This window comes from Haliaeetus leucocephalus, unplaced genomic scaffold (genome assembly GCF_000737465.1).
Source record: "Haliaeetus leucocephalus isolate CR32 unplaced genomic scaffold, Haliaeetus_leucocephalus-4.0 Scaffold451, whole genome shotgun sequence".
In the NCBI taxonomy this organism is placed as follows: domain Eukaryota; kingdom Metazoa; phylum Chordata; class Aves; order Accipitriformes; family Accipitridae; genus Haliaeetus; species Haliaeetus leucocephalus.
The window spans coordinates 2330894-2356350 of record NW_010972887.1 but is presented as its reverse complement, the minus strand read 5'-3'; the positions used below and the strand labels follow the sequence as shown (position 1 = coordinate 2356350).

Sequence of the window (25457 nt, the reverse complement as noted above, 5' to 3'; positions counted from 1 at the left end):
TATGTCTGATATGGACAATAACAGCAGCACACAAAATTCCATTGGATGACATTATAGGGGTATATTTAGTTTCCCTTATTGAGGTGCATATATGTTACCAATTAAATAATGCGGTATTTAAAAAGCTTTGCTGGAAAAATGGGAAGACAATTTTACAACTATAAAACTCCTACAGCACTATTTCTAGGATACTTTTTTCTGGGAAAATAAATGTTCAAGTATAAATGTTCATCCATCACAGATGTCCCCCGTCATCATCTGTAATGTGCAGATCTGGCTATAGTAACTTCCGCTAAAATATCTCTGGAAGCAAAAATCAGGTGACTGGTTTCACTGGAGAAAGTAATTAATTCCTCTGCAAAAAGCCAGTACACCACTTGTTCATAACATCAGTGACTCCTGGTTCTGAAAACAGTGGAATTCTCTGGTGGTTCAACAATGCATTTGGAATTATTGTCAAGAACAACACGTGTATGAAGTCAGTAAATCTGTGAGTTTGGGAAGGCATTTTACCTGGAGCATAAATCTTGAACAAACACCTGACAGTAACTCTAGTAACTTTAAAAGGTGCACGCTGAATAACTAGGTGATAGGCATCACAGATGTTAAAAAGCACATAGCCTATATGTAATTAATATTTATAATGAAAAGTATCTCGGATACTGAGTGCTTGTAGCATTTTATTCTGTTCAGCAATATATTGGACAAAATATGTTTATACAAAATATTGATCATTGAAAATATTTTCCATAATCTGTCTGCAACAGATAGTACCTCCTGAAGAATCCTGGGTGTATATGTAGCTCTTGAGAAATTACTCCCAAATTTATAATGAGTAGTTTTTTAAAAAAATTGCTAGATTGTCTGGAATAGATGCCTGAAGCACAGCATGCAGATGACAGAGGCTGTAGGAATGGCTGCCTGCTTTGCTCTCTAGCAGATGAATTTCTGCAGTGGATACCAAGCAAGGGGGCTGGGGAGTAGCTGGGCATAAGATATTGCGTGACTGATGTTTCAGGGGCCTGCAAAGAACTGTCTTGCCGTTACTACTACTGCACAGTGTGGAGGGGCTTTTGTGGCTACAGATTCTTTTTCCCTCTTTGACCAGGCTTTTTGGATGGACAGGGCGATGGGCCGCTCATGCAGCCTCAACAAGTCTCCATGGTTTGCTGCATCCTTCACAGGGTGCCCCTGGCAAAGTGCCCTGGCAGGGGCTGCACCATTTGTTCCTCCAAGCTGAGTGCCCCGGTGCTGAGGAGTGAGTAGCTGTGGTCTCTCAGACTGCAAGCCTGGAGAATTAATAGGAAAATGAACAGACCCTGATCCAAAGTCCTTTTGTTTGGGGTTTTTTTTAAGTCCTTTTTCATTGATTTCAATGGACTGTGAGTCAGATCCATACTGCCTGTTGCATGATATGTTGGTCCAATGACTGACAAGACTGCAGATATTTCTTCTTTTGAAATCATCGGCCAAGGCATTCACATAAATCATGGATTTTATTGAAACTGCAATTAAAACAAATCAGGCTTAATGCACACTGAAAGCCTTTGTAATTAGTGTACAGGTGAACATGGAGAAAAAGGCACAAGCTTAGCCATCCTTCGAAGCAAAACTGGAAAAAGAACTGTGTATATAATCGAACAGCATGTGAATATTAATGCACAAAATCCTCTGAGTCCCTAGTTCCCCGATGCAATTATTTTCTATTCACATTAATTGTTCCTAACAGATGACATTAATGACTTTGAGTTAAAATGTGTGCAAAGGAGGCCTTCAGCAGATCAATGCTGTTTAAAAAATAGGGTCACTTCTGCAATCATTCACTCAAGGTGTAACAGCTCGTAAATAAAACAACATTAACATGTTGATTGATTTATAAATGTTAATTTTGTAGTTCATTTTTATGCTTTTTTCCTGAAACCTGTCAAACTCTATGGATAATGGTGGGACTCGTGTTCATTTGTCATTGTTGCGTGTGAAGTAATGATAAGTTGCAAAACAGTGACTAGAAGAAAAAGTAGAGTTTGTTTTGGATGAAGAATGATCTGTTCTGCAGACAGGAAGTCTTGGACAAAGTAAGAACAAAGAGCAACATTTCAAATTGGAACAAATCCTTTTTTACCTCGGGGTCTTCATTTCCCTTGAAATTTAACAGCAGAGTTTGGAATTTTAAAAATGCTGATCTGCTGCATACTTGACAAATGCTTATGCTTTGCTCACTCCCTTCTGCCCCCCCAGAAACTCCATTCACGCATCTTAGACCTCTCATCTGGGGATTTGCTTTCAGAAGTAGAACGAAACAGAAGCCTGATGCAATCTCGAACTGCTGATGCTCAGACTCACGTGAGTTTTTGTGCTGTCCTTGTACCCCTCAGGAACCCTCCCTTTTGCCTCTGAAGTCTCATGTCAGGCATGAGCCATAAAGCTGATCTCTGAATTGAAACACTGTTGAGGCAGATAACAATACTTCTTCTTCCTTCTGTTCTCTGAAATTCAATATTGTGTCCTCAGTTGATATAGTAAGCAGATAGTGTCACTCTGTGCGAAAAAGCGTAAATCTTAGCAATGTCCCCAATATACCTTTTTGGGTATTGATTACATCTCAGAATCTCTGACAAATGGTCAAGGAGCTTTTTATTAAAGCCCATACACTGTATTATTCATCCTACTTTTATGATATATTATGTATGAACTTTTAAAAATTCATGGGCTCTGCATTTTATTTTTTTTTTCAGATGGGGTTAGCTTTGTGCTTATTTGGCAAAACGTTAGCCACTGTGGCTTTCATGTTTCATTGTCAAAAAGAAAAGTAGCTTAAAAAACAAAAGTCACATAAAGATAGAGGGAAGCAAAGAGGACAAGAACAGAATATTGAACCTGTGCCTTTGATCTTGAAGTATAGTAGTGTCAACAAAAATGTAATCTCCTTTGTAATACATACTTTAATGAAAAGGCATTCTTTCAAAGGTTCACAAAAATGCTAACAATCCTTTGCATTATATGTAATTAAGTCTTCAGGTTAGGTTTTTCAAATATAGAATTTTCTGTATTTAATAGTCTGATTCTTTCAATTTTCTGTGATTTCTAGTGAAAATTATGTATTTAAATTGTAATACTACATTCAGGCCTTTTTACTCTAATTTCATTAAAGGTAATGACTTACTTAAGAGTCATGATTACAAAAAATTAAAATTTCACCATGTCAGTTAATAGACCCATATGCAAGTTAAATATATTTAATTAATGCATCATAAACATACTATTCAAACTACTTTCTTGGATAATTTAGAGAATAAAGGCAAATCACGGGAGAAAATTCCATTCTCTCTTTAGTGATCTGAATGCAATCTAGAAATTGGGTAGATAGACTTCAGAATCTGTAACGGCACGATATTTTTTGCACATTTTCTCATCTCTTAAACAATAAGGATTACAATAATATACTGTTCTTTTGCTTTGCTTAGATATCTGCATATTTTTCATTGCTAAAAGTGTAGGACCAAATGCCTTTCCCCTCTCTTTAAGTGCAAAGGAAACAAAGCGAGGGGATGGAAGGGCTCTCAGACTAGCTGAAGATGACAGGAAAGGAAGGCAGTACTTGTCAGTATGCTGTGATGTCCTCTTCTCTCCTACAGGAGATTCTTATAGGAAAGGATTTTACAGTCATCCTTCCCTTAAACAATGTAATGACTGGGACATAGCCTAGCAAAAAGGGCAGAAATTTGACATGGCATGTTTTCCCAATGCCACAGCTGAAAAGCAACGAAATAGCCAGAACAAGCAGATGCTGCCATTGGCCTCTATACAGTCAACCTTACAGGGAGCGACATCGTCATAGCTGAGGAGGCTGATGAGAGAGGGTCTCCTGTGGGAGCCACAATGTCAGAAATAAAGAGTAATTTGTCTCAACAAAGCGAGAAAGTCTGTTTCAGAGCCAAGAACACAGGCATCAGCCTGCCTGTGATGCTGAAAGATGTATTCTTCCCAGAGCCAGTGGATTTAAAGCTATTCCTCCTGCATCCATTTGACTTCCTAGGAGAACATGTACCGATAACTCCCAGAGGTGAAATGTGCTCTTGCTACCTCTAAATGATTTTCCCATTCATAGGTTTTGCCTGAGACAGAAAATAATGATTTGCCCTGTAGTTACGTTTGTCAAAAACAGAACGTTATTATGTCAGTTGAGCGATGAACAGCTGTACTCATGAACTCCTCAGCAGTAAAAATTCTGCTCTCTCCTGTTTAACTGAAAAAAGGTTCAACCCTAGTAGTAGTAAATGGGAGGACATGGGGGAATAAATGGAAGAAATTAGCAGAAGGCCAACAAACATGTTAGTGTATGAGAAGTGCCTACAAACTGAGCATTTTTCCAGAGATTCGCATGAAGAAGCTGTGTCTACTGCATATACAGTTTTGATAATTGTTTTGTGGATCCGATAACTTTAGATTTCTTGTGTCTTCCTGACTATAAAGGTAAAATTTTAATCCAAGCAAAATTAATTTGGGGTATATCTACGTACAAAAATCAATAAATATTGTTGGAGCTTGCCTTAATGAAATTCAAAGCAAAGTTTTATGAAACAGAGTCGTGTCACTCTGTCTGGTGTTCCTGGTAATTAAAAAGATATCTGATTCTGTAAGGAAACTGGAGAATAGCATAACAGAATGGTGCAGGCACTTAACATTAAAGAAGCTCCAGCACTGTTAGGCACAAGAGTATTAGTTTGAAAACAAATTAAAGGCATCCTAGATACTCCTACAGAGGTTTAATATTTTACCTAAAGTGCTATCTGCTCTTCATTACTCTCTTCCTCAAAGCTGGCACTTAGTCACAGTCAGCTGAAATTGCATTTGGAGAGGGTTGATAACTACACAAGTACTAAAGGCAGCCATAAAGTGTCAATAAATTGCATAAGCAAGAGGCTTCAGCTGTCTGCGAGCGACACAAAGATGGATTGTCCTACGTCAGAGAGTTTCTTAGACAAAGCTTTGAACTAGATAGGAAACCAAAATTAGACTGTAATGGAGAGATTCCATTCTCAGTGGACATTCTGGTTGGGATACTAAATTAATTTACCTTGTCCAGGGTGTACAGCCTCATCTGTTACGTTGTAGGGCTATAATGCAGTTGTCAAGATGTACTTGTATTCTTATAACTTTGTTTTCTGTATCTTACTGGAGCACGCTGCTTATGTACAAAGCATAATTCAAATAGACTCAGAATAATTTTTAGCAAAAGAAGAGCAGAATACTGGTTCAAGAATAAGGAAGAAAATATGGAGGACTGTGGATTTTTCCCCTGACAAATGAAAATGTTAGCAATTTTTAATGTAGTTCTCTGTATTAAATTCACCAGATGCTAATGGCGTAACAGGAAGGTGTAAGTAGCTTACTTGCTTTTTCTTTGTCCTTCTTAATCAAGGGAAAGTTAAATGATCTTTTTCCACCCATAAGATATTTCTATTTCTTCTCATATTTTAGGAATGCCAGCAGAATGTGAAAACCAGTATACCTGTCTTGAAATGCCGGAGTCAATTAAATATGACAGGTCCTAGCCGCCTGTATCCCCGGAGCAGCTGCAGTAGCAGTGAACTCTCCCTCTCAAGTGCTTGCAGTGAATATTCCAGTGGTTCCTCCTACACTTGGAATGATGGAAAGACATGCAGCAAAAGGGTAAATCAAATTAATTGTCTTCATTTACTAGCTTAAATTCATCTGAAACAAGATTAATTGAAAAGCTGCCTATTTCAGAAATTTTTTCCACTTTCTTCTCTCTGTTATATTTAAAACAGTTGTCACTAAACTCAGTAAGGGTTCTCTCCCTGATGTCTCCCTCCCTCTCGCTCTCCCCCCTTTTAATTTTTTTTTTAACAATTCCTTTATCACTCCAGTTTGCTCACAGTTTCCTCATTCTGACATTTATTCTGTCTTTCACAATCCAAATTGTTCTTCTTCTTTATCTTAATCCTTCCATTCATGTTGTTCTTCCTACAGGTTTTAAATGCACTGCAGCCTTCACACCACTAGAAAATCCTTTATTGAAAAAGAACATTGCTATTAATAGCAATGGATGAAATGTAATGCCCTATGCAACTCTTAAATCTCTTCACTAAAATGGTAACACTTTTTATTAACAGCACTTGTGAGTAATATGTGAGTTTTATTTTGTTTTAACAGTCATCTGTGAGCTGGGATAAAAGAATAAGCATTGGTTCTTCGCTCCCAAGTAACCTCTCAAGTCCTGCAGATGATCTACCTCCAACTCGTATCAAGGAAAACCATATCTTAGAAGGGCTGAAGAAATTACAGAAGCAAAAAATATTACTTGAATCACCTTCAGTAATATCAAAATGGGGTTACAGAGATTGCATGAACTCTAATGAAGGAATATATTCCCCTGGAGTTAAATGTGGCAGCCATAATGAACAGACTCATTGTAAGCCAATGGAAATAGGAAGTATTTGCATTGAACATAACAAAACTTTCTCTTATGATTCAGATTCGCATGATGATGCAGATGACGACTCTTCATCCTTACTGTTGCTGCAGGAAGTACCAAGCAAAGACTGCAGGACCTATTGTAACAAATTAACTCACAGCATATCTGACAGTCTCTTTGACTGGGATCCTAACAGAAAACATTTACCAGAAAGAAGTTCATATTTTAATTCAAAGGAAAGACCTGAAAAATTGACTAGCTTTGTCAGTGGATTTCAGGCAGAAGTGAAATCGTGCACCAGAGCAAAGCTGCCTGAGTTACAGTTAAATCAAAGCCATGCTAATATAGGCTGGAAGGACCTTAATTTTCAGCTTTCAGATACTGATGACAATGAAGTCTTGGATGAACTGCATATAGAAAGCAGTGATGAGAAAAGTCCATCAGATTTATTAGCAAGTCCTTTTACTGAGAAGTACACAAAGACCTCTGACATGCTCAAAGTCACGGAGAATTCTAAGTTTGTATCCACTGACAAAGAAGAAAAACAGATATCTTCTTACTCAGACATGAGGCCAAAGACATGTAATTTCATTAAACAGCAAAAGGTTATAAAAAAGACCTCTTCTGAAGAGTGCATTACTGTAATATTTGATGCTGAGGATGGTGAGCCTATTGAATTCAGCTCACATCAAACTGGAGTTGTCACTGTAACAAGAAATGAAATTTCAATCAACCAGCCACAAACTAGGTCCAGTGCAGAATATACTGAACTTATACCTCAGGGAATAACTGATTTGCAGACAGGAACCAATGCTAGAAACTACACTGCTTTAGAGAGACCTGAAGATGAAACCGAGAAACAGACTCTTGAAGATAATACAGGGAATAAAAATACAGTTGTCCCCATGACCTGCAGTGAATCTTCACACTGTGGAAGAGTCACACTGCAAAATACTCCACGACAAAAACTAGTTAAGCCAGTGTATGATGTATCATACAAGGCCAATTCAAGTTCCACTGTGCATGCAGGAATCAGTCAAAAGCCAAACTTGACTAAAATACCCAGCAGAGGTAGATTTTCTCCACAAAAAACTGCAGTGATGGAGAGTGAGGAGACCCCTGTAGCTCAACCAGTGGGCCCTGCAACCCTTGAAAAATCACCTGCTCTGCCACCTGTAAAGCTTTCAAAATTCAAAAAGGCACAAAGTCCACCTCATAATTTTGACTCAAAAGTCGACTTTCAGGTTCCAAAGACCCCTGCCCACCCCCTACCCAGCTTGAAACGTCCAGGCAGAGGTGACGGGTCAAAGTATCCAAAGAGTCAGAGTCCCACATCACCGCTGTTGCCTCAGCACCTTATAGAGCCCAGTGACTATGGAGAACCTCCAACCAGAGACTTTCATTGTGATTTAGCAACTGTAGAAGCCCGATCACCGTCCCCACCCCTTCCTCCAGGCAGGTCAACATCCCTGTTGATTCGGCCTAATTACGCTCCTTCACCACCTGTAGCAGTAAAGTTAGGAGGAGCTGGTCCCAGTGAAACAGCAAAAAACATACTGAAATCATCACCATTAAAAGGAACTGTGAGCTCTGGCTTTCACAATCAATCTAGTCATGAAATGCAAGCAAAAAATGTATCTTCTGGGGCCAAAATTGAATTATCTTACCTTCAAGAAAATGCAGAAGCAATTATGCAAAATAAGTGCATATCTCAGCAACCCCACAGTGCATGCCAAGTACTTTCCAAAGTTTCCACAAAGCAAGTCTGCCCAAAAAACCCTAATCAGCTGGGTCTCCACAGGAATCGTGAATTTTCCAACACAGATTTTCAAACAGCCAGGTCCTTTTCTCTAGGTTGTCCGTCATTGGAAAAAACTTCTTCACAAGACACATATTCCAGCAAAAAAGATACTCCCAGTGACAGTGGAGTGGATCAGACACAAAAGATGCCAAACATTCTCCCCGCAACTCCTCAATGTCATACAACAAGCACAAGTGAGCCTTTACTATCTCAGGTAAACAATTCCGCGTTGTCAACACTGTTTCATGGTAGTGACACTGCACATGCAACCCAAAACTCTAATGAGAAAGGAATGAAAACCCGTCTGCCTGTAGGACTGAAATTATTTGTCAAATCTCCCCAACTTCTCCGAAAGAGCTCTACTGTACCAGGGAAGCAGGAAAAAGACAGTATAAATGCAGCTTCCAAAAGTAATGTGAGTTCAAGTAAGTACAAGCAAAATGAATCTATGTGTGTAACCACCAGAGGTGCAACAGAGGCTGAATTAAAAGACTCTAAGTCTGATACTGAAGTAAAAAATAATTTTACTGTGGGACTTGGTATGGATACAGCATCACCTCATTCACATGAAAACTGCAACTTGGTGGTAGACAGAGTAGATGGATTAGAAAACAAATTAGTTAAGAGATCTGTTTCTTCTAGCAACAAGTCGCACTTGAAACCAGCTCTGGGCATGAACGGAGCAAAAGCTCGTAGTCAGAGTTTTAGCATTCATACAGGGGAAAAGCCATCTGCCCCTGTGACAGAAGGTCTTGGAAAAGTACGGACTCAGATTATTACAAACACTTCTGATAGAGGAAATTCTCTAACAAGGCAGAACTCAGCCATGGAAGGACTTCAAATCAAGGCCATTCCTGGGTCAACAGTGACACCAGAGACTGTTTCATATACTCCTAAAACCACAGAAAATTCTTATTCTAGACAAGGTTCCCTTGGAAATATGAGTAGTTGCAATAGTCAGCATGGAAGCCCAAGCAAACTGCCCTTCAGATCATCTTCAAAAGTAGACTTGTTTCACAACACTTCAAAATGTGATGGAAACAAACCATTTTGTCAGAAAGATGTGCACAGTCTATCTGTCCAGAGTGAGAAAAGCACTGAAAGTTTTAAACACGAAGTTTTAAGTAAAAAAAGTGTTCTGCCAGCAGAATTGGAGTTAGAAGCATCAGCTACTGTATCTTCCAAACAAATTTCATCATTTCAAAGCTTGGGTGGAATAAAGTGTCCTCATAAACTGGAAGCAACAAAGTCACAAAGACAGCAAATGTCTTTAAAGTTAGCAGAAGCCTCTGAGAATGTTACCAATGTTTTGAGTTCACCGGCTCTACAACCTACAATAGAGGAGAAAGTCATGTTATGCATCCAAGAAAATGTGCAAAAGGGTCAGGGACAAACCAAATCTCCCACTGCAGAGACTAAGCAAAAGACTGGACCCTCTATAGCTAGTTGGTTTGGCTTTCGAAAGAGTAAGCTCCCGGCACTGAGTAGCAGGAAAACTGATGTTCCTAAAACAAAGGTAGAAAAAAAAGATGCAAAAGTTTCAGGATTTGGAATTAAGCAGGCAAAATTAGAGAGAAGAAAAGAAAAAAAGAAAACTGAACAGCACTGTGTAATAGAAAATGATATTAACAGGAAAACAGACAATGGTGACATTTTAGCTGATGTCATGGAGAGCAAAATTATGAAACCTTCACAAGACACGCCTGGTGAGATTGAGTGTGAACAAGTCAAAGGTTCCACCACAGCTACATACTCAGCAAAAGACAGTTTTATGAAAGAGCTTTTAAACAGGTAAAACTCTAACACAATCTGGGATGTGGTGTTGTAGACTGTAGCTTTACAGATGCTCAGATGCTAAGTTCAATGTATGTTCCTTTTAGGCTAAGAACGCATAGTAGTAATCAGTAGTTATGCTATCAGGACTTTAATCTGTATGGGGAAAAACATTAATGATGAGGTGATAATTTTGTTCACATTACTTTGTTAACCAAACCAATGGCCTTTGAAATTAAAGAATGGCAAGTTACATCCAAGTTGGTAGAAATTCAAATGATTCCAGAAATCGAGAATCTAGGCAGATGGTGTGTAAAGATAGAGGATAATTAGGTACGTGTTTTAGTGCATTCCATCTTCATGTATTGTAACCAGCAAACATATATTTGGTAACTAGTCAGAATTAATTACATTTCTAGCTACCACAACCTTTGGTCACAGAAGAACTTAGCAACTGTTATACTGTGTTTTCACGTTTGCCCCACAGCAGTCCCAAATATAATATAAATCATTGTATGTGAAAGACTAAATTGATATACTACCTGAAATTGCAAGTGACAGATTTGATCAAGGCTAGTTAGAAACATTTATCACTCAAAGGTCTAGAGACAGAAAGATACAGAGAGGTTACTTTAAACATTAAAGGAATGGAAAAGTAGAGTGATTGAAGAAGGGCAATGTAATTTATCAGAGGAATCACTCTCTACCTGCAGAGTTGATAAGAAAGCAGCTCAGCAGACAGAAAGTGGATCAAATAATGTTTCCTACAGGAGTGTGTCGAAGGGCAGCTCCCAGGGCTCCTCTCTTCACAGCAACTCTATCAGCTCTCAAGGAAACCACAAGAAAAACAGCAACACAAAAATTGATATGGAAATGCAGAATCAGACCCTGGTAAGTGCTTTAGTACATGAAAACATTATTACCTTATTTTTTAACTTCTGGATGTGTTCCTTATTGCCAGTACAGAAAAACAGGATAATAACTGTTTATATATGATAGAAAGATTTTGTGTAGCTAGAGAATTGTGAATTAATACAAAAGTTGGCAGCTTGACTGTAGGCCAGATTATACAGCTAGTCATGAAGATCCTACTGCTTCTGCTGGCAATTCAGTTCCAGTGGAGATATATGCACAATGATGCTATCATCATACTGTAGTAGAGTGAAATAATAGGACTGTTTTCTTTTTTTTTTTTCATTTTTTCCCCGTTCCCTGAAAATGGCATGCCACTGTTGAACATTCCTTTGAACATTATAGAAATCATTAAGCCTAAAAATGCACTGCTGATGGGGAAAAGGCAAAGTATTTGACCATATTTAGGAATATTTGTCACTTAAGAGGGAGTCTTTCTAAAGCAAAACCATACATTTGACCCATGACTCTCTTTGTACCATGGAAAAATCTCCCTGTTAATGCTCTGTAGTTAGTTTTATGCTTCAATAAGGTACTAACTATACCTGATACTTTAATTTACCCAGAGAGTAGGAATGTTGCAATTCAGAAGAAAAAACATTTTATTTTCTGTTAGCTACTAGATTCTGGTTCTTGAAATGTTATGTGAGTAGCTAACTTTTCTGCATCAAGAAGCATACACACAGAGTCTAGGATTGTAGCCTAAAGTCAGACTGAATGGGTGCCCTTCCTTGTGAAGCTTCTAATAATTAACCTTAGAATTTAGTGAGCAATTTCTTACCTAGCAAGGGCCTTTCCCATGATGTTTTAAAGTCCAAGCACCAGGAGAACAGAGATGCTTTAACTCAATGAGCATTCTTTTCTCATTGCTGATAGCTGTCTTGACCATATTATTATGATGATTATCAACAATAATTTTCACAAAATAGTCTGAAGACTTGTGCCAAATACAATACTGAACATGAAGTTGAGGCTATTACTTTTGTTGTTCTGATAAAACTAAGTTATTGAAGTACAACACATGCAACTATTCCATCTGAGAGAATTTGAAATACAAATTCTTCGGGATGTGTTTCAAGGGTAAAACAAATTTCAAAAAGCTTCATAATGGGAACTGGAAAAAACTCTTAGCTTTGTACTGATGTTCAGGATGCTTAAGGTTAAAGTATCCCACACATGGTTTCAACTTCAGGCAAATGGTTTTTTACTTTAATGCAGATGTCTTTCCTAACAACATCTGCAAGGTCACTTTTTAAAACTTACGAGGAACATATGTAGAATGAATGTGTTTGAAAACTTCTTCCTCCTGACTCCTGTGGTATCATCTCTTTTTTGAAAATGTAGATGTCTCCTGCATTATAAAACCACAAATTATAAGCATATCTAAGGCTGTCCTTGTAGTGTCACTGAAAGGAAAGAGAGAGAATGAAAGTCTGGAAATGTGCAATATGCAGGAAATTCAATCCAACTGATCTAGAACTTTGATAGCAAAGCAGAGCCCCTTATCAGAGCCACTCAGTTTAACTATGGCCCATTTAATATGGTCCTGACAGCTTAGGGTATATCTTCACTGTACAGAAGTACAAAAAACTCTACACATTGCTTCTACAATTTCTTTCTAACTTATTATTTTCTAATGCTGCAATAATTTGCTCTGCTTTTTGTCTGTCATTTTGTGAAGTCTTTCTAAATGCAGCAATAATAGTCATGTAGGACTTTAAGTATATCTTTGAGAAACACAGTTTGTTTATCAGAGAACTACAAAGATTGTCCTTAATATACATAAATAATGGAGAAATGCTAATTACACTATTTAGTTTTTAAGTACATGTTAGTCATGGGGAAAAGGCATTACCTGTCCTACACCATACACTCTTCTCTTTGCTGGGAGTCAAAGTATTTATTGTATTGTTAAGTTACATTATATGCTTCATCTTTTTGAGTTTCATATTGTGGTTTTTGTGGCACTTAATTCCTAAAGAAATATCTAGTGCCAAAAGACTGAGGACATCTAGAATAATGAGATTTAAAACGTCCTTACAGTTCTTAATGCTAACTTATGAAAGAGATATACCTTAAGATTCCACAGTATGTGATATTTCATCTTGTCCTCCAAAATTCTACAAGAGAAACAATGGAAAGTCTTTAAATTCAAAGTTCATGCATTTTATTAGTATCATTTCCAGTTATTCTTTGGTGTCTGCTTACTTTGAAGCAGATTGCAAAGGACTGGGAGATAGCTGTGACTGAAAACAGTCGCATGCAATAGAATGGCCTGTTGTGCATTTTTTTGCTTGTAAAAAGACAAAATTAATACTTTTGGAGAAAACAGCATAAATCTTTTGAAAAGCCCTAAACTAACAAGATTTCTTTTTTTTTCTTTGAACAATACCAAGTGCATTCAGTCATACGGGTTCAGCGCAGAAGCTGCTGTATTTCAAAACTGCATATCATATATATACTGCCTCTTTAAATCCTGGCCATAATATTTTTTACCATTAATTTTCCAGCAAGTTTTTCCTTTAAAGCTTATTTAATTTTTGATGATTAAATCTCTTCTCTTGTGATGTGCCAGGTAAAGACTTGGGGCACTATTATGCCATAACATAGGCACCAATTACCTCTGATTTCTATTCCTGCAAAGAGCGTTACTGCTTGACTGCCACTGAATTTATGGAAAAAGCAATGTTCCACCAATGGCGGCCTTGTGCATTCACCTTCAGAGGGATACGCTTCCCGTTAGTGTTCATCAAAAAAGCACTTTCTCTAAAGGCCAGCCAACAGAAATACATAATCCTTTAGCCCACACCAAGGATATTCCACATTCTCCAATACTTTTTCATGTCCTTGGCTGGAGCTTAAGGTGAGATACAATCATTTTTGTGCTGCACTGCTTCATTTCATCTTTGTGATTTTATTACAGGCCAGTGTAATTTAGAAAAGCCATGGGCTTTGCTTTGTGAGGTGGAAGTGTGGCACCAAAATCAAGACACTAGGAGTTTTGTATAGCACTGTCTGTCTGCAGTCTGTGTGTTTGGGGAATACCCAGAGATCTATCCTAATATTGTGAAATGTCACATCAGCAGCAAGCCACAGACCGCCATGCAGTCTGCAAATGTGAGAAATTGTTCTACCCGTAATTCGATGCCAAATGATCACATACTCTCCTCTTCATTTTCCATAGCCTGAAGAGCATAATTTCAGCAGAAAAAAAAGATGTAATCAATCAGATCTCTGGGATTAAGAGATTATAAATGCACTTCTATAAATGTAGAGAGCAAGTCTTTCATGTCACTGAGGCTAGTCACAAGAGGTCAATAGGGCTACTTGTATAAGCCAGACAAGCAGAATATATACTATGATCAAAGATGTGTCATGCAAATGGTGGTAAATTCTACTGGTTTAGATTACGGAATGTATTTAATGTTATTGTGAACGTGCTCTAAGTAGTTTAAAACAGCAGAGAATGATTAACGAATAATTTAAGATCTCTGAGATATTGAAAGTAATTTTTTCTGCAGTGCTGGCTTTCCTCCTCTCATCACCCTGAAAGTATCTTCATTCCTGTTTGATTTATATAGCATGGCAGAAAAATATGTCCCTGGATCTGAATTACGGTCATTGATGGCATGTAATGGAGGGGGTTTTCACTGTATGCTAGGAAGATACTCAGATTATATATACACTTGGGAAATAGGAGTGCAGAAGAACAGAGAAAAAATATGCCTTCATCTGAAAAATAGAGTATCTAGGGGATTTGAATAACATACAGGCTCTTAGTGTGCACTGCATCCTTAAATGAAGTTTTTGTCTCTGTTTAGCTAATAAGTGCTTTTAAACAGAGGTGGAAACAAAACCACCGAAGTTCAGTGTTTGCAAACTGAACTAGAGAGACACCACATCACATACTAAAGTCACAGGTTTTTTAGCATAGAATCTGAAACATGGCAGTTCTAGAGAGAAACAAATGAGAGGTCAGGAGAACTGAGCTTTTTCTTTTTTCTTTTTTAATGCAGAAAAAGACTTTTCCTTTTGAGGAATTGTGTCTTCCAAGGGTATCTTTTGACTGCTGCTTATTTTGACTTTGAGTGAAGTTAAAGTTGTTTTCCTCAGGTATCGTTCACAGGATGAGACAGGCTGTATACTTCTACTCTTAGCTGCCCTGTAACTTTACTCTGGTTTATTTCTGAGAAGATATTCTGTAGTTACCATAAAGCAACATACATAAACAGAGTCTCAGATGTTCTTCACTTTTGTTGTTGTACTATGTACAGGCTAAAGTAGTCACAGAAAACCTGCAAGAAGAAGAGGAGGACACCATGACAAGGACTACATGTCAGAGTCATGTGATAGGTACAAAATTATATTTTACACTGGATTTTATTGCTGTCTCAGTTCTTGGAAAAAAACATGTTTAATTCTCATTACTTCATTTGTTTGCCCAGTTTATGTCAGCTTTAGCATTCATTTAGCTCTGTTCCTGGATAGCCATTACCAAGTGTGGATCAATGCAATGCTTGACAGAAGGGCTCTGGAATCTGGTTATGAAAGATCATTTCAGCCTCCAAAACTAGTGGGTTACATATAGTGTCTTAACTGAAGGGTTGTTGTGCATGATACTTTCAGTGGGAATAATACTGATATACTGTAACTCTGTCATCTGGCCTTGAATTAGTAAAATTCAGAATAAAATTCTGAATAGCGGAATAATTACTGTGATAAACTAAACCAGAAGAAGTAGCAAACCAGGTGTCTCTTCAGAAGACCTTAAAAGCTGTTATTGAAAATAAAGTTGCCTTTGCTCTACGCTTTTCAGGAGGGTAACACCATTCACCCTGCTTCTTGATTAGCATGTACTAGCTTTTAACCTCAGTACATGTTAAAATATCTAATAGGCAATGGAGGACAAAACAGAAGTCTGTTTGGGATCTGTATTAGAGCAGTATGTCACCAATATAAGGAACTGACTGAACGAAAAAGATTCTCCTTTAGCAAGTTCCCTTTGCAGGCAGAGACTGGAGCAATAGTTAAAATCTGATTCAGTGTTTTCAGGACACTGTAAGTGATTTTGCTAGCCAGAAGCTCTTTCATTTCACTAATAACGTCAGCCCAGCAAGTGGGGCTGAACAGAGTATCATGTCGAAACACATTTCTCTTTGGGGTAGTAGGAAAATGTTTGCATGCTTTATTGACTTGTACATCCTTTTCAGCTAAATAAACTCTGCCTGTCTTACTTGCAGAAAAGATCCCTAAACTCTTCCCTAAGAACCCAGCCATAAGTTGGCTCCATTATAGCAACTAAATAACAAGAACTTCGAACAATGTAGTGTAAGACTCCGAGGAGATTCTGTGAGTGGGTAGGCACTAGCCCTGAAAAGAGAAATACATGCTCCTCACTCTGTGAATAAAGGGCTTTCTTTCTGTTGCTAGAAATTGCCCAAAAGAGAGTAACTCACTCAAGATTGTTGAGAATTATTTTTTCTCAGACTGAAATAATTATTTTGCCTCCACCTCAAAATTCTCAAAACTTTTACTTTGAATTGATGTGAAATGTTGGGGTTTAATTTTTATCCAGATACTGAACAAGAAAAAACAGCTATTTGAAGAGCTTTTTTCTGAAAAGACTCCAGTGCTTCCTTTGTCTTCGTCAGTGTAATTGGTGGTTGTGACTGAGACCTAATTGCTATATATTTTGATATATTACTCTGTTACTGGGTCCTGTAATATGTCATGTAGGTGGCTTTTGAGGGGATTAATATTTTGCTCCTCCCACAGGCACCAAATCTGAATCTCTGACAGGACATAGTGGTTATGGAGCAGGTTGGTTGGCATTCCCCTAAGTCAGACTTTGGTTGTGCCTTGGGTTCATGAGGCCCTCAGTTAGCTGGGAGAGGTCATCACTGTGGGTCCAGCACTCCTGTGCACCAGAGTTCTTTTTTGCAAAGAAAAGACCTTCAGCTTTTTCAGGGCTGATGACATGGATAAAGTGACAGGTAGGTCTGTGGCCCAGGTCTATACAAGTCCAGAGTATGTAGTGCTACAGAGATGCCAGGCAGTGCTGCTCTTGGGAAATTCCTATAGCTCGTACAAAGACCTTTCCATCATCTGAATTATACCAATTGCAAAAGCATCTTCTTTTCCCTAGACAATGCCATCTCTTAAAGGCTCAACACAGAATGCCAGCTATCCCTAGTCTGCCTTGTCAAACCATCTACAATAACTCAAAGAGTTTGCTCTGAGGATCAAGTTGTTAATGTCAGGAAACTTTGATGATGGGAGACATTATGTGCAATAGGTAGTACTGGCACAGTAAAAATAATTGAAGTCTAAGCAAATTTGTTAACATTAGCACAGTGAGTCCTAATGCAGAATGTACCAGTCGTTACTTATTTCAGCAGGACAAGACCAAGTCTGGGAAATTAAAAGCATGGGTCTAAGTGCACTTCCTGAATGTTCCTAAATCAATATTGTGCTGTGGTTTATTCTGCTCTCATCAGGCTATGTTTTATCTTACATTGGTATTTTTGCTGCTGTATGTCCGCATTGCTCTTTGTGGATAGCAAGCTTTCCTAGGTCTCACTCAGATTCTTTTACCAAATTCCTCAATAGAGAGAAGTTCTGGCATTTTTCTGATACAAAGGTTTTCATAGAAAGATACTGGGGTTTTTTCAAGACTGAAACTCTATGGAGCTTTAAGAAAGGTTCATTTGGAACATTTACCATGTCAGCTTGCAATTTTTAGTCAAAACCATACACAGGGAAGAACTTGTGAAGATTATAAAGAACTTGTTGGTATGGAGAATTAGCTGAGAAGTGAGACAGGCAAATTCAGCTTTCTTTGTTATCAACACCTAAGCTTCTGGTTGTCAGAAGCCGGAAGGATTGCTCTGTAAATGCTATGCCTCACTGCCATCAAGCACATGATAGTGAGCCAGGTCCTTAGTCTGATCTAAGAGGGCAGTTTATGTCCTGGTGGAGGCTTTTGGTGTGTTGTTTTCATGGAACAGTTTCATAGTGTTGGGGGTTCTTCCAGAACAGAAACATCTTTGAAATCTTGAAAATTTCAGTGGGCTGTAAATTAATTTCTTACTTCATTCTTTACCATCATAAACAGGTTTTTTAAGAAAACAAAAGTTCACTGTGGTTATGTAGCTGTACTTTAATGAGTTTATTCTACTGGTTTTGATCTAAACTGTTAACAAAATAGAGCTGAATGTATAGAAGATGTAGAAAGGCTATGATTAAGCAGGGAAGGTGTTCTTTACATAATAGGAAGAAATGTGTTGCTGTAGTAGTCACTGTAAAACACCTAAATTGACATCAGTTCTGCCCAGTTAGCTAATAAACAAGATACATATAACTGAGCAGTCTTCAAGGTTGATATCATGTCAGACAATGCTGGTTCATCACTTTCTAATAATGAGATACTCCTGGGTGTGTTAAAAAACGTGTAAAATGCCAGTTGCTAGGTTTTTAATTTATTGTGAGTTGTTGATCTAAACAAATTTAAATATTTTGCTGACTCTCTGGATTTTCTAAATTGAAAGAATACAAGAATGCACAGTAATATAAAATTTCCCTTCTAGTATACCTTTATTTCAGGAACACATGATAATTTCCATAAGAAGCAGTCATTTATATTGTGCTATATTGTACTTAAACATATATTTAAAACATTTTAAAAAAATTTAAAACAAAAATATGTTATACCCTGGATACTTTTGCTGTACTGTCAGTGAGGATGCCAAATGTGGCCCTGGCAGCACAGATGCTACCTGTGCTCCCACTTCCCACAGACAGGAGACCTCAGAATCCACCAGTAGCACTTTCAGGTCCAGTCATCTTCAGAGCTCCTTCCTCAAGCCCTTTGCAATAAAGTAGTCGGGTTTTGAAAGAGTGATGAAGTGGAAAACGCTAAAGTACCTCATAAGATGAAGAACGTGATAAAAAGGTTGAATTTCCCTTCATGTCATGAGAGACTCTGCAGCTCAGACAGGTACAGCAGGTCTCCAAATATTCCTGTAAATAAAATTATTTTATTGAATGCAAAGACTATGTGTCAAGCTCCTTACAGTATTGCTTCCATGTAAACATAAAAAAGCCTTCATTTTACAAAGAAAAAGAATTCTATTTCCCCCGAGGGAGTAGAAGTGTCCGTGTTTGTCTTGAATTTCTGCATTATCACAATGGCCAAAAAAATTACAAGACAGTTACAAATTACACCTTTACATAGAGAAGTTAATAATTGGACATCTTGAGAAGATAAAAGCATTTGTGAGAAAGTTTAATGTTTCATATTTCAAGTAATGTTTCAAATTAGCAGCCACTCCTGGAAGAGTGTGATTGTATTAATGATAATGTATTAAGAGTTTTCAAGGGAAAAGCCAAAAATCCATAGTACCAACAAACAAATGCTAATTACTGAAGAATTCATTCTTGCAGACAATTTCACATGACAATACTATGGTGTACCGTAACAGTCATACCACAGTTTCTTTAATTATGATATTCATCTGTTATGGCTAAAATTCGGGCGCCTTGTTGGAGCAGAAGTATTTTTGGCTATACAGGTCCCTACACAAATTAAAAGGTTCCTGACCTTGTTTTCTTTTTAAGAATATGTATCTGTAATGAAGAGGAAAGTTATTCATAATTAATCTTATCATTCTTCAGTGTTGATATAAACCTATGCTGAGGCTGAAGGAGGAAAGACTGAGTGTGCCATTTTCTCAGACATCAGCACTTTGGTGATTTACCAAACCTTGTGTTTAAAAGCTGCATGATAATAATTTCTCTGGGTCCACTTTCCTTTTCTTTTTGTCACCCCAAATGGGTGATAAATTTGCTAGAGAAGCAAGTCAACATTGAGTATGCTTTTTGCTAACGATATACTCAAGGGTCACACGAAACACAGTCTCAGCATATATTCACCAGCCTAAATAGGCTGATGAGGGGTGTCTGAGAAGGTTTCAAGTCTATTCTTAAATTTATACTCAGGTTTCAATACAAAGAAAGAGGAATTTTTTTTTCACAGATATTTTTATGTGTAAATATGTTTATTCACCATAGTGGATTTCCAGTGGTCACTCTACCCCTAGCAATTCCTTAATGAATCAAACAAGCACTTCTGGCCTAAAGCACTGAAGTTCAGGGAGTACATGAAAGCATGGACAGTTCATCTAAAGGAATTCTTTTATTGAACTGGAAAGTTTTTGCTTTCAAATGTTATCTTTAATATGTCACTGATTGAACTAAAAGGCCAGATTCATTCTTTAATAAAAGCCTGTTGAGCTTTGACGTCAGGGACATCACTGCAGGTGGGTTTTGTCCTTGGAATGACATCACTGGTAAAAATAAAATAAATTAAAAAATCTGAATAGACCTGCAGTTCACTTGAACATTGTGAACACTCTAGAGAGCAAATACTTGACAACACAAGAATTGGTAGTGGCAATACAAAATATATCTGAGTGTTGTTGGTACTACCTGCTCCACTGGAAACACAAGATACTACCTACTGAAGTTGTGTGGGGAGTTATTTCCCTGAGGCAGGCTGGGGTTAGAATCCACAGTAGAAAGATTCACAGTTCTTGGAAAGAAATTACCTAACTGTGGCATTGACCCCTATTGTTTGTTTGGAGTATTTCAGGTGAAATTCAGAGCCAGGTGAAGATTATCAAGGTAAATGTAGTGTGAATTTTTGAAACTTTAAAGAAAGACTTGGGTCTAATTTTTGTCAAATTTTCATAAGAAGTCCAGGTCAGTTGCTCAAAATTGATTAATCCAACATTAAATGGGAACCTTGTAGATACTGGCATTTCTATAATACAGAGAAAATGCCCGCAGATACTTGAAAGGGTTTTGAAAAGTCTAGCTAGATAGAGGGTTGGGTTTCCACACTATCAAAGCAACATTAAAAGTGCATTGCAGACTTTGCTGCTTTGTGCTAGAACAAAAACACACACTGAGGTCAAGGGATTCTTTTGTAGCTCTGCTGTAACCCAGCGCTCAACTCCATTAAAATTCTTGATAATCATCTGCCTTATAGCAGGCTTTATCGTTTTTTCTACTTTCCAAGAACAACCTTACAGAAGCGTTTTGCAGTTTAATTTAAAGGCAATCTGGTCAGAAAAAGGAAGGTCTATCTTTTAAGCAACTTTTCGGAGATTTGTCTTCTTTAGAGGACCTTTGGTTGAATGCCTTAGACACCTAATATTCCAGAAAGGAAGTGTTGTTAGTATATGTTGCGTTGTGTTTTAAAGTCCACCCTTTTAAGCTTTACATGCAGCAAAGTGATCAAACTACATTTTCAGTAGAAACCAGGAATGTCCTTCACAGAAGTTTTATAGATAAGTTGCTAGCAACTTGATAGCAATTTTACAGATATACTAATAGCAAACATAGGACGTATAACATGTTGTAGATGTAAGTGGTTTTGACTTAAAAGAAAATGTGTCGTGGTTTACCCCCAGCCAGCAACTAAGCCCCACGCAGCCGCTCACTCACTCCCCCCCCATCCAGTGGGATGGGGGAGAAAATCAGGAAAAGAAGTAAAACTCCTGGGTTGAGATAAGAACGATTTAATAGAACAGAAAAGAAGAGACTAATAATGATAATGATAACACTAATAAAATGACAACAGGAGTAATAAAAGGATTGAAATGTACAAATGATGCGCAGGGCAATTGCTCACCACCCGCCGACCGTTACACCCAGCCAGTCCCCGAGCGGCGAAAATCCCTGCCCCCCCCACTTCCCAGTTCCTAAACTAGATGGGACGTCCCATGGTATGGAATACACTGTTGGCCAGTTTGGGTCAGGTGCCCTGGCTGGGCATGAGAAGCTGAAAAATCCTTGACTCTAGTCTAAACACTACTGAGCAACAACTGAAAACATCAGTGTTATCAACATTCTTCACATACTGAACTCAAAACACAGCACTGTACCAGCTACTGGGAAGACAGTTAACTACATCCCAGCTGAAACCAGGACAAATGTCAGCATTATAATTATTTGTATTGAGGTATCAAATACTAAAAATGATAGCCTTATCTGTGTATTCTGATATTGTTTTATTCAGCACCCAGTAGCCAACCTATGAAACTATATACATGATAATAAAAAACCACACTACATAAGCAGTATTTTCTATGAGGAGAAGGACCTGCATTCTTTCTAGTACCCCAGGTAAATTTGTTTGTCTCTGACTCCTCTTTTCTTTCTGGTTCTTCTGTATGGTTTTCCCACAAATATACCCATTTACTACCAAGATATTCTTTTCTCACCTTTCCCCTCATGTTTGTTCACCTGCATTGTTTAAAACTTGTGGTCACTCTTCAGTGCTTGTGTGGTGCCCCAGTATATTTTCTGACTCCACACAAATCTAGACCACGATACAGAACCTGCCTTTTTGCTTCCATACCGATACCTCTTCTAATCAACAGATCCTCGGTCCAGTGTCATCTGCCTTTTTTCTCTTGGTTTCTTTCTGAAATCTAGATCTGATGAAAACTGAAACGGAAAAAGTATGTTTCAAATTTTATTTCTGAATGTGCCATTTAATGTACATACTCATTATGCTTAATTATATAAGTTATCCAATGGCCTATTCCAAAGCTTGATGAAAACAATAGCAGTTCATCTGCTTGTTTAATAAGCTTGCACCAAGCGTCCAGTAAGAGAAGAAAAACTACTTGACACCCACCTCTGCCAAACAAAAGACTTGGGTTTATCCACCATTATGTAAACTACTAAAACTTCAGACTTTTTTACTGGAGTACTAAGTAAACAGCTATTGAATTCATGTTTTCTCATTCTCAGGGAATGAAAATAGATGTGAAGGAAACAAGCCTGATTAATGTGGTAAATACATTAAGTCTGACATGGATCATCCTAAAACATGTCCATTAAGCCTGACATATTTGAGCAAACTCATTTACATTAAAGAACCCTCAAAACCTGGAGACAGATTAGGTGAGGTCTGTAATGAATTACTGAGATAAATGTAACAGAATAAGTGACAGAGGAAAGATGGTGAACAAATTGATCTGTATTACAGCCTGTGCATTCAGTAACGAGAGGTGATCCACATCACTGTGGAGAGGCAAAAGGATGTTCCAGAAGTTGCTTAAATGTCAGGAAAATCCTTGGATGTCTCTAATGCATTTAATGAAGAACAATATTCAACGGATAAAATGTCTTTTGACTGCAAAAGAAATCCTCTCTTGTCATGAAGTCTCAATGCCTGAGAAAACAACTTATCAGTGTCAGTGTTAATTCCTTTCATCAGGCCATTGATAGAAGTTGAGAAGAACCATTTAGCAATCATCTTATCACTGATACAGGAGTTGAATCATTCATTTACACATGATCAGATAAAGGAAGAATGTTTGTTTTATCTTCCCCATCACCACCCAGTAAAGCTGTGGAATACCTAGAAGTCTCTACACGTGAGGCTGCTGTCTGTAAAAGCCATCAAACAAAACCTGTTCTCACCAAATCCATTTCCAACCTGGGTCTGTTCCGATTTCGAATCTGCATGCTCAAAAATGTTGTGTTTTGATACAAGTTCTGATAAAGTATTAGATTTTTCATGAATCCCCTATATATGAGCAGTGGTACAAGTATGCATGCATTTATTTGTACATTGGTAACAAAGCCATTTTCTAAAGCCCTGTGTCTACGTGGAAGCTGAGAGGTAGGTATTAAATCTGTAGGTGCTGACTGTATTGCTTTAGTAAGCATGCTTCCTGGGCTGGAGCTTTGAAATGGGACTTCAGTGTAGCAGGCAACTTAACAACGTGCTCACTTGCTGTATCTAACCAGCTTGGATGTTAATCCAAAGGAATAGGTTCCCAATTGCTAAAACAATGATGAATTAATAAATACTAAAATAAGCTGCTTGCCTCTAGCAACATCAGGATCCAAACTTGTTCATTGGAAAAAAAAAAAGCTGCAAAACGTAGTGCCATGAGGGGCCTGGAAGATACGGGAGAAACCCTCACAACCTCCTTACCTATCATGGTCTCACTGTCCTCGGAATACTTCAGACAGGAGGAGGCATGTGTGAAAGTGCACAAGCAGATCTGAGCTCACCTGGGTAAAAAGCAGTTACATTTGTACTTTCACTCACCTAAATACCTCTGTCAGTTCCTCAAAGTTTATGCCATTTCATGCCTCCATCTACTATCCCCAAAGCATTTACACTTTAATGCAATTATCAAGCACTGTTCCTTCCATTTTGTACTTCAAAATCTTCATTTTCTGATCCTGAACACCATTGAAATGATCTGTGTCTGTGGTATCCTTACTTTTCTGAACCAGAGTAGCTAAAATGAGGCATCACTGAGGGGAAGTCTTGTTTAATAACCAGTAAGCGTTGCAAAAAAACTTGATGGTCTTGGGGCAATATTCATGTTAATGAAGATTTGGTGTCGTCATGCTGAGTGGCCTTCCACGGCCATATGGAGCCGCATTCAGCATTTACCATCCCAGGACTTGCTCATCAGAAACAACTCACACTGGTGCAGAAAGCTGATTAAATATCCTCTCCTTCTAATGAGTTCCTCTGCATGTTTTCAGTGAAGTTTTATTAGCACATGTTTTTTGTATGGGTGAGAAGGTGAACAGGCTACTGTGCAGAATGGAGAGAGTTGCGAGAGGAACAACAGCATTATGTATGTTTGGGCCACTAGAAACGGGATGAATAGTGTCTGTGGTACTCTGTTCTTAACTCTTGTTTGGCATTTGGGTAGTTCTGCAGGGATTAATTTTGAAATGATGATCTGAAGGAGCCTATGATAATAGAGCGAAACTTTCTGTGTATTTTTCTAGTTGTTACTTCCGTTCTGTGAAGATGATGGAGAACCTTGCTAATGTGAATAATAAGAAACTAACATCCATTAGTGTCTTCTAATTTATGTCAGCTTAACTTCTTCACAGTCTGGCAAAGACAAATCATTTCTTTGTACTTTAAAAGATAGTACACATAGCACTTGTCTAATTGCCAATTCTTCTGCAGCACTGCTGCCTACTGTGTCGGTTGTCTTCCTTCTGTGGAGAGAATTAATATTTTGGATCAACACTTCCTTATTAGCCGCAATGATTTGCTATTAATTTCCTTCTTTGTCATTACATTTATTCACCCAGAAATACCAAATTTTATCACTAGCACAAGAAGTGTGGCTCTTTATACATTATATACAGGATACAGTCTAATTATTATTGAAAATACTGAGAATCTGCTGGTCTCATTCAGGCTTAAAATGTTAATTAAACAGGATGGCCGGGTTCTTCAACTCTGAAGTTAATGCTGCTATGTTGATTTACGCTACTTTACAGTCTGGCCCAATCTATATTCGTTTTTATCACTCAAATCAGGACTGTGCCTGATTATCATACTTAGTACAGGATAGTATATGCCAGTATTCTCTATAACAGTATGAGTCCTTCTATTTGAAACTTTTCTACTTTACATGTTTTTTGCTTCTGGGTAGGACCATCTGTAGATGTCTGTATGGAGCTTCAGTCATG

The 25457-nt window shown here is 37.9% G+C and overlaps 1 protein-coding gene across 1 annotated transcript in view; it reads left to right on the top strand.

Annotated features, from left to right (window-relative positions):
• NCKAP5 (NCK-associated protein 5) overlaps positions 1–25457 on the top strand; it is a 370960-nt gene that overhangs the window by 301819 nt on the left and 43684 nt on the right. The window contains exons 10-14 of the mRNA XM_010575132.1: positions 2239–2343; positions 5482–5673; positions 6178–10031; positions 10727–10904; positions 15200–15278. Coding sequence (XP_010573434.1) covers positions 2239–2343; positions 5482–5673; positions 6178–10031; positions 10727–10904; positions 15200–15278 — 4408 coding nt within the window. The remainder of the gene's footprint in view (positions 1–2238; positions 2344–5481; positions 5674–6177; positions 10032–10726; positions 10905–15199; positions 15279–25457) is intronic.